The following is a 10,574-nucleotide window of genomic DNA, read 5'->3' as shown; positions in this document are numbered from 1 at the left end:
AAATGCAGCCTCACACACATACTATGTGACGCTGGGCAAGTCACTTAATTCTTTTTACCTCTATTTCCTCATCTGTAAAATGAGCTGGAATAAAAAATGGCAGCCCTCTCCAGTATCTTTGCCAAGAAAACCCCAAAAGGGATCACAAAGAGTCAGTTAGAACTGAAATGATTAAAGAGGAAGGTTTTCCCAAAAGTTTTAGAATATTAGCATTTAACTTTTTTTCTTAATCCACAATAAATGACTGAATAGGGGAGCTGATTAAATATTCATTGCAATTTATTTGTACATTTCATTTTTTAAAAATTTTTCATTCAAGATTAATAAGCACCAAAAATGCAAATATTTAAGCACCCATACAAATATTGAATAAAATCTTATATAAATCCTCAGTATTTAAAATGCAGTAGAAGCAGAGAATTGACAGACAACCAATAAATATGAAATCTGTTTCCTTTCAAGCCTTCCTAAGGTTTCACTGCATTTGGCTTTACTTTCTTCTTTTATCTATAGTTATAGCAGATACTGTGTTCTGGCTGATCCTATTGTGTCAAAGACTTTTAAAATTACTACTTTAGGAAATAAGTACTGATGAGGGCAGTTAGGTGGCACAGTAGCTAGAGCACTGGACCTGGAGTCAGGAGGATCTGAATTCAAATCTGACCTCAGACACTTGTTATCTACTACCTGTGTGACCTTGGACATGTCACCTCACAAAAATCACAAAAAGAAAAAAAAAGAAAAAAAAAGAAATACCAACAAGGCAGATTTCCCAAACAAACTTGAAGCAGACAGCTGCATGTCATAGAGTGTTCATAGATACTTCATTCCCAGAATCTCTTCTCTGTGCTTCACAATCCTTTGATTTCTCACATTCCAAATGGACAAAATTGAGGAGACATGAATTTTTTACATCATCTCAAAAACGATGAAGTCGCTTTTTAGTTAGTTTCTCCACAGCATCTAGAAGACGTTGCCTAACATATGTCTCTTTTTTTACTCTCAGTCCTTCCAAGTAGTGAATGAGAGCATTACTCTTGGACTTTCTATGGAATTCCTGGAAGCGGCCATAATAGAAGTGAATCTCTTGCTTTCTCACATCCTCAAGCTGCTCCATGTGCAATATTTTCTGAAAGTTTTCTTCTGCATTTATGTAGTCACCTGTTTCTGCATACATGTTGGCCAAACCTATATAAGCCAACACAAACCCTGGCTTGTACTCAACTGCCTTTTTAAAGTGAAACAAGGCTGATTCAATCATTCTGTTAAAATGCAGTCCCATTTGAGTTGTAGTTCTTTTTAGTTGACGCATTTGATCCCTGTAACAAAGTGCCATCTGGTGATGCAGAAAAGCAGATAATGGTGTTAGCTGCAAAGCTTTTTCTAAAAGAAGTTGAGTTTTTTCCAGGGAGCCTTTTATTCGGTAAAATTTGGCTGCATAGCGAAATACATAAGGCTGTGATGATGTGGCTCTTAAAGCCTCTTTAATGTACTTTTCTCCTTCCTCTTCTTTATTTTGGTCCTGAAGTTTCAGTGCAAGAAGAGTCTTAATGTAAGCGTCTTCTGGATTGAGTGTGACTGCCCGTCTCAGTAGTTCCAGAGAAACACTATGAGGATCTCCTCCAGGCAGTACCTCCAGACGATATACTGCTATTGCAAATCCAGTAAAAAAAAGAGGGTCATCTGGCTTTAATTGAAGGGCTTTTTGAAAACAGATTTTGGCCCTTTCATAATGCTTCCGTCCAAATTTGAGCAGGGTCCACCCTTCTTCACAGTCAATTTCTGGAAGCTCCACTCTATATTGGGAGGGACTGGAAAACTTCCTGCAACTTGCCTCTACCTTGTACAGATAAGTCTTAGTTTTGAGGAGTCTGTCCATGTGATAATAGATCCAGGCATAATTTCCCCAGACCACAAGGCTTTGTATTTCTCCTTGGTCAGTGTGATCCCTTTCGATTAATTCTTCTGCATTTCTCAAGCATTTCAAGGCTTCCTCATTTTTTCTTTGCAAGTGCTTCACATAGGCCAGTGTATTATGTATTCCCACATTGAACCTTGTGTCCAGGAATTCAATCTCCTCCAAAATTCTGTTCTCTAAATCAGGTAAGTAAAGGTTTTCTCTTAATAAATCCCATGTGAAGTGACATCGCAACTGGAGCAGGGCATCTTTGATAGAATTTCCCTCAGACTTCTCACTGTGGATGCAAAGAGCATTTTCCATGAGTAGACAAGAATAGTTGAAATTTTCACTCAACCCCAAACCTTGTAAAAATGTATTATATTTTCTTTCAGTTCCCTTTCTGCCCTATATTCCCAAGCCATGACTAGATGACAGTGATTGTCCTCTCATTCTCTCTCTTCTTTTAGGACAGGGTAACTTTTTATATCATGCTCCCTTTTGTCAGTCTGGTGAAGCCTATGATCTCTTCTCACAATAATAATTTTATATGCATAAGACAAGATATGGAGGATTATAAAGGAAATCAAATCTAATGTGACAAGCAGTTTTGTGGGGTCAAAAATATAATAACAAAAGTTAGGTTATACATGAAATTTTATTCTCTAAGATTTACCTAGAAACCTATAGGTGGAAGACATCATTTAAATGTCAACCTCACCACATTTTTTTGAGGTTAATTTATATAGAAAGGACAATAAACCAAAAAATTGAGTTTGACAACCAATGAGATTTAATTAGGTAACATAATTACAAATTATGAACCTTTCATAATTATAACATTTGTTTCAAATTCTTATTGAGAAGAATCTCACCAATGTAGAAGAGGGAATGTTTACAAACAGGATTTCTCTCTCCTCATCCAAGATGTCTCTTATCTTGTGATTTGTTGACCCAGATAAAGGAATTTATTAGTGTTTTTACAAGCTTGACCAGATAGTATTGAGACAGACAAAGTGAACAGGTTACAGAGAAAAGCAAGGTGAGACATGACAGATTGACATTTTTATACACAAAGACAATATTTCAAATTTGTAATTCTCAATTAGAAACTGAGAAACCATTTTTAATCAATATAAAGTATTAGAGACCAATTAAACTTTGACATTTGATATGTAGTTATCAAAATATTTTTTAAAACAGTCCATGAAACCCAAGTCAAGAACTTTTGATCTAGAGGGATCAGTACAGGTGTATTGTTGGAATATATCCATCCCATTCAGAACTCACCTGCAGAAACAGATATCTTACCTCTGTCTGTAACTTCTATGGAAAGTGTTTCAAAATTAAAATTACAATAAAACTTTTAAGAACTTCTTTCTTGTACCAGAGAAGGGAGAGAATAAAAATTTAAATAGCAACTACTATCTGCCAGGCATCATGCTATGAGGTAGATTATTATTCCCATTTTACCACTTGAAAAACTGAGACAATCATGGTTAAGTGACTTGGTCAGAGTCACACAGCTAGTTAGGTATCTGAGGCCAGATTTGAACTCAGCTTTTCCTGATACTTTGCTCAGCATTTTATCTACTCACTAACAGCTTCTAGAAAACCCACCTAGGTAAAGAAGACATGAAGAACATCCTTGTCCATCAATCATTATTGCCCTGTGAATAATGGAAAATTGATGGAAAATAACATGTCAAGAAAAATAATTATTTTCTTTGTATATTAATAATCTATTTTATATTTGGCACCTAAAGATCCTCTTTTTTACTATCAATATTAAACAATAATAGTTATTTGTAGGATTTTTAAATATTTTTTTATTTCCTCATTCAAAACCAAATCATGATGAAGGACAGGACTAATAATGAGACATTCTCTTCAAGGTTGAGTGAAATTTCATCCAATTGCAAATGCTTATTTCTGATTAAAGGGTAAAAAGATTCAAATATAGAAGAATTATGACCCATAGTATTCAACTTCAATGACCTGGATAAAGATAGATCCGTTATCTAGATTGCCTCAAAAGGGAGTGGTCTGCATGAATATAAGTCTCTGTTCAGAAGTGGTGCTATCATGGGAATCTTTATCCTGAGATAAGCCTTGTCTTACCTCTGAGATGCATTGAAATTTTCATCACTGCAATATTCTGATCTCCCTCAATCACTTTGGATGTGGAGTCATAAAACCTTAGCATAAAATCATGGGTTGCTTTGATTACCTGTGTTGCCTTGAGTAAAATGTTATAGTTTCTCAATCAACAAGTACTTTCTGAGCTTCTACTAAGGGAAGAGTTTGACTGAGGCAAAGCCCATCCAATGACTAAGGGCTGGTTTGGCCTTCATTTTCGAAGAAAACAACATCAGGGAGATGATGCCATGACAAGCACATGAATTGGATTTGAATGAGGGGGGGCTGCGCTAAGTCACCAGCCTTACTTTCTCCTCCAGAGTCATCTGGGTCTAGTAACCAGATATGAATCAGGACAACTGGAGATAGCCCTGGAGGCTGGGCAATCAGAGCTAAGTGACTTGCCCAAAGTTACACAGCTAGCAAGTGGCAAGTGCCTGAGGCAGGATTCTAAGTTGCCAAAATGTAGTCAGTGATTTTTTTCTTGGGTATCGTTCTGCCCCGCAATGAATCACAACTCAGACTCAGGAATTCAGGTTTTGGGAAAAAAAGATAGAGATTTATTAAACGAAGTTACAACATATTAAGAAAGTAATAGAAAAGTTAAAAAGAGTTTAAAGAGACAACCAGGTGGATTGCTGATTGAATTGGCCAGACCAACTAACCAGGGTTCAGCAAGAGGCTGGAAAATAAAAGAAAGCCAGGCCCTTCCTCAATCTCCTTAAATTCTCCCCAAAAGTCCATGGGAGGGAGTGATGACCTGGGAGTGACCCAAGTCTCACATTGGAGATTTTGCCTTTGGGGGAGGGGTCTCTTTTGGGTGGTCTTGGGTGTTTCCAGAGCCTGTGCTCCCTGGTTGCCCCAGCAGAAGACCATGAAATCCAAATCTGGTTGAAGGTCAGGCCCTCAGGTGTGACCTAAATTAGATGATGAAGGAAGAAGGAAGATTCCCTTAACATTGCAAATAAAAGATTTACAAAGTTTGTCTCCAACTCATTACTCCCATGCCCATGTTTCTCTGCATTAAAATGATAGAAAATATAGGTTAGACATGAAGTTTTATTCTTGGAATTTACCATTAACCTATAGGTGGAGACCATCTGTTCAAGATGATCACCCAGAACTGATGGAGACAGACATATTTAGCCAAAAACAAAGGATAGGGGAAATTATTAAACTCCTTGGTAGTCTAACAATGAAAGTTACACAATCTTAAGTTACCCAATTTCTCCTCAAAGCCTAGCATCCTTTAAAAATACTATCAGATTAATTATCTCTTCCTGGGTGTTAAGCATCATGAGGTTTGGACATGTTTTCCAACATGTGAAACTCATCCAATTGGAAATGCTTATTTCTAATTAAAGGGCAAAAAGATTCTAATAAAGATGAATTATGACCCATAGTATTCAACTTCAATGGTCTGGGTAGAGCTAGATCCTTTATCTAGATGGCCTCAAAAGGGAGTAGTCTGGATAAATATGGGTCTCTCCTGAGTTTGTAATTATGATAAGGGAAGATGGTCATTGACATCCTACCTATTGACAAAAGTATCTGTAGTAAAGTGAAGGCTGAATATGCCTAAAGAAATCAGTCTTTTTGCCAGGAATTTAGTTGATAAAAACTTATTAATAATAATAATTATTATTATTATATTACAATTCAACAGAAGCAAAGCAATGCATATATTCTTGAAACTTCGAATATGGTGACATAGACATATCCTAAATAGAGCCTTGATTTCTAAATACTTTTGTTAGTAAACTAATAAAATTATCAAACTGGAAGATACTTTAGAAATCAGCGATATTAACTCAGAACAGGGTCCAAGAAGGAAAGGCTCCTTAGGGAATGCTTTTGATGATGATCATTATAAGAAAATTTAGCCTATTATAAGATTTTAACTTCAAAGATGAATAATTAAGTGAAGAAAAATCAAGCATAGAGATACAGATAGTGAAAGATAAGGAGAGAAAACTAGAAAGACTAAATCCAAGAATGAGAAGGGCAAAAAGATGAGAGAGGAGAGAGAGAGAGAGAGAGAGAGAGAGAGAGAGAGAGAGAGAGAGAGAGAGAGAGAAATAATCCTTAGATTCTCAAACATAAAGAAAAAAGGAATACTGAGAGTAAATGTAGTAAAGTTTGCATCTTCAGTTTTCCCTCTTCCTTCTACTGACTTTTTCCTTTTGTCCTTCAAGAATAAACAAGTCTCTCCTATCTTGTAAACAAAGCACATATTTTTCTGACCCTATTGCCCCTTAGAGTTTACCACCTGGAGCCAAAATGCATCTCCTCCCATCTGGTCACAACTCAACGGTGAGTTATTTATAGAACATGAAAAGTTCTTAAGAAATGTATAGGATTGGGGGCAGCTATGTGTAGTGGATAGAGCACCGACCCTGGAGTCAGAAGGACTTGAATTCAAATTTAGCCTTAGACACTGTAACACTTAGACACCTAGCTGTGTGACCATGGGCAAGTCATTTAACTCCATTACGTTGCAAAAACAAAAACAAAAAAGAAATTTATAGCATCATTGATGAAGGTGAGAAACTAATTTGCTTACCTACAGATGTGGCAAAAAGGAAAGGTATAGGTATCCTCTGTTGTCCAACTGGAAGAAGCCATTGTAAACTATTGATTATGGAATTCCCAGGAGTGCTGAAGGAGAATAATGGCCTCCATCAGAGATTTAGGCTGCCTCAATATATGAGCTGTCAAAATATAATAATTACAATAAATTTTTACAACAATTCCTGAGCAAAAGTTGGTTTTTCTTAGCTATTGGGGGGAAAGGAATATGTCCTCTTTGAACCTTGTCCTGCCCTCCTTAATACAAGAAAGAATTGTGTCCTCCGTTAAATTTGGAACAGAGTACTTGCCCTGCCCTCCTGCTACTTAAACTCATTAAAAAAATGTTCAAAGTAGCATTGTAGAAGGATGGTTCTCTTTGAAATCAAATATAGAATGGTCTCCAGGCAAGTTTAAGGTTTTATCTATTCTAGTTATCTATATGCTGTTTCCCTCTCCTTGGTGCTTTTTAAGTTTCTGATCTCCCTCAGCATGGAGTGGTCATTACTAGATTGACCTCCACCTATAGGTTAATGATAAATCCCATAGAATAAAACTTCTTGTCTAACCTGTCTTTTCTGTTGTTTTATTTTTAAGCCTATACTTTTATGATTTTGTTTTTAAAGGTTAACAGAGCTTAGTAAAGAGTATTGATTATACATTTTGAATGTAATCAATATCTGAAGGGGAAGATGCAGAAAAAGACCCTTACCTCAAGGTTCTGTATGTCTGTCCATGGTCCTGAAGAACTAATGTAATCCCAGCATGATTTATACTTCTAATAAGTTGGCATCTTTTGGCTTGTCTAGGAATGTCAGTGCAGTAAACATGAATGTGTATGCAAGATAAGGAAACCCATTAACATATGACGTGTGTTTGGGGTGAGGAAAAGGGAGTAAAAAAACACCAAAAAAAAGGTATAAAATAGAGATTACATCTAGAGTCATTTAGGCATTAAATGACAGGAGTTATGAAAAAAAGGCCTGTTAAAATCAAAATCTCTCACATGGAGCAAATTATTTGGAAGACATTTAGGAAGAGTAGCTTTACCTAAACATTATAGTGAGAGTCAATGTGGCTTAAAGAATCAAGAATGGGAAGTTGGAGGAATTGCCTCTAGTCCCAATTCAGTTTCTGCTACACTCTAAAAGTCCTTACAATGTCAATGAGTTCTGAGTACCCAGTAGTGACACTGCATTCTTCATTTAAAATGGAAAATAAGAGTACTAGAACTTGGTACTAGCTCTGTGACTTTGAGCAAGTCACTTAACCCCATTTCCACAGAAACAAGAAAAAAGTATTAGTTATTCCTTTTACAAAGTGATAGAGAGGGAAAAAAACATTCATCTATAAGTCATAAAAGATGAGTTTGCTTCATTTTTATGTAATTTACTGCCTACATTACCTTGAATAAATCATCCCCATTCACTGAACCTCAGTTTTTTCATTGGAAAAGATGATAGTGGATTACATGATTTTTAAAGTAACTTCTAACTCTTATATTATTATATTGTTCTTATTACAGCCATGGCAAGAATAGAGACTTTCTGAACTTAGATTAAAAATATAAAATGAGGAAACAAAGAACAAAATTGAGACATGCACTAAAAATAAATTACTCAAAGTGCTCACGCAAAATTATGTGAAAAGATTTTTACATTAAAAAGTAAAAATACTTTATTCATATTTTTATAGCTGTTCTGTTTTCTCATTAATTTTATTCCATAATATTTCATAGTATACACAGAGACTATACTCAGGCTTATATAATCCAGACTTGAAGGAAAACAATAATTCATATTCAGAACAATGTGGGACATTTGAACATTTAATTTCTAATACTTTCTAGAACAATTGCAATACTCCATATATTATTCTTATTATCTGACCAAATTGTTTCCCTGTCAGCAATAGAATACTCAGTTGTGCTAGTGGGTCATCTTGACCTACATGCTTGCTTGTATGGTTTATTGCCATACTATCCCTTCCTTGGTCAGCCAAAGAATCTACTCCATTTACCCCCAAAGGATTACACACACACACACACACACACACACAAACACATGCATTTCATTTAAAAGCTCCAAATACAGAGGACAAAGGCTTCCCTGAAAAACATGAAAAAGATGGGGTGAAAAAACAGTTTGAGGCAGAGGACAGATAGCTGGGGGAGCCTCATGTGATGTAACATTTTTAAACCTCAATTCTCTCATATTAAAAGTGGATGGGGAATTGTACTAAATGATTTATAAAATTTTAGATTACTAAGATGTAGTTGGCAAACAAGTTTTGTGAGAATGGAATGTTGCAACAAAAATGACAAGCTGCTGGAGAACTTGGAATAGAGCAATACTAATTAGGCAGTCAAGAGATTGATTTTTTAAATTAAATATATTTTTTCAATGAACATGAATCCATTTCCTCTCCCTCATATCCCAGGAGGGAAGGGGAAAAAGAAAAAAAAGTAAAATCTTTGCAATCAATATTAATAATCAAACAAAACAAATACCTTCATTGACCATGTCCAAAATATATATTCCTTGTTCTTCATACAAAATCCATCACCTCTCTATTTGGAGTGCGTGACATTCTTCATTATTAGTCATCTAGAATTATGGTTGGTCATCATGTTGATAAAAATTCAGTCTTTTGAACGCAGAAAGATGAGGTCTTCCTGTCCTCAGGCCTGGCACTCTATGCATTGTGCTATCTAGTTAATAACTTGAATCAGAATTATAAACATCTGATCCTAGCTAACCCCATGCTTACTTGTGGAGCAAGGAAAAAAATAACTCTGTCCTTTTTAATACGTATTAGGAGTATGTCTGACTCACCATAAATTCATTATTACCACCATCATTTTTCAAACATTTGACTGCATATAGGTGCCAGAGATTACTACCTTCTCAAGGTACACATGAAGGAATAAGGAGTATCTGATATTGCTGTCTAATATGTCTATCCATGTATTCTCCCAAAATCACTTGACTAATTAATGTCACTTTATTATTGATTTACAAATTAATGTGAATTAATTTTTAATAAAGGCATATTTACTAAGAAGTTATAGCAAAAAAGTAAAAATACCTCCTAAATGAGAAGCTTACTTTCCACTCTACATACATATTATATGGTCTAAAACTGTCCAATCTGCAAGAAAAATAACTGAGGTAGAACTCCATGGACTCTATTAAAAAGTCCATGACTCTCTCTAACGAAGAAGACTTCATAGTTCCCTCATGATCTCAGATGTTTCCTTCATCCAGGACCTTAGTTTTGCAATGTTTGATACACAGATGATACATAAGAGGAACAGTAAAATGTAGAGTCTCATTGGTTGGTAGATATTGACCTTGATCCCAATGGATGACAAACAAGTTGGTGTGCAGACCAGGAAGTCCTACCAAGCAGACCAGCAGGCCCATGGACTGGGCTGATTAACAGATATCCAAACATTTACATGAACCAATGAGCAGATAGAAAAGCAGGTGATAGAACAACAAGCTGAGTCACTTATTGGTCAAATGCTCATGGTCATCTCTCTGTGTTAGACAGTAGAACAGTAAGAAGAGATAGAGGGGCAACAAGAATAGCTGGGGAACTTTCCACATCATTGAGTCAATTTTGCAACTCTGAGCTTGGCCACCATAAAAAGATAAAAACAAAGGTGGAGGTCCTCTAGTGAATTCCCTATGATTAAGCAAGTGAACTTTACAGTCTACCATACACAGCTCTGGGGTTTAATATACAGAGCTTATAATCAGTACCTCTATGTAATCATATCAAACAGATTAATACTGATTGGAATAAAATAAGGGTCTACTTAATCATCTATCATAAAACATTTTTAGGGTAATGGCCTCAAATTTAAAATATTGATTACCAAACATTCTCTGGACCAATGTGGGATGTGTATGTGACTTAGTAGGATTCCATTGGCAAGGATTACCTTCTTTCCAAAGTATAGTAT

General features: G+C 35.7%; 1 protein-coding gene across 1 annotated transcript; it reads right to left on the bottom strand.

Moving 5' to 3' along the window:
* Positions 1-261: 261 nt before the first annotated feature.
* On the bottom strand, positions 262-7,409 carry LOC141521168 (interferon-induced protein with tetratricopeptide repeats 1B-like). The gene is made up of 3 exons (XM_074233416.1): positions 7,317-7,409; positions 6,600-6,747; positions 262-2,195 (listed from the first exon to the last, which is right to left on the bottom strand). The coding sequence occupies exons 2-3, from the start codon at positions 6,659-6,661 to the stop codon at positions 920-922; spliced, it is 1,338 nt and encodes a 445-aa protein (XP_074089517.1). The 5' UTR covers positions 6,662-6,747; positions 7,317-7,409; the 3' UTR covers positions 262-919.
* Between the last annotated feature and the right edge of the window lie 3,165 nt (positions 7,410-10,574).

The sequence above is a fragment of the Macrotis lagotis genome, chromosome 4 (genome assembly GCF_037893015.1).
Source record: "Macrotis lagotis isolate mMagLag1 chromosome 4, bilby.v1.9.chrom.fasta, whole genome shotgun sequence".
In the NCBI taxonomy this organism is placed as follows: Eukaryota; Metazoa; Chordata; class Mammalia; order Peramelemorphia; family Peramelidae; genus Macrotis; species Macrotis lagotis.
Note: the sequence above shows the minus strand (reverse complement) of the source record. Positions and strands in the feature narration are given on the sequence as shown.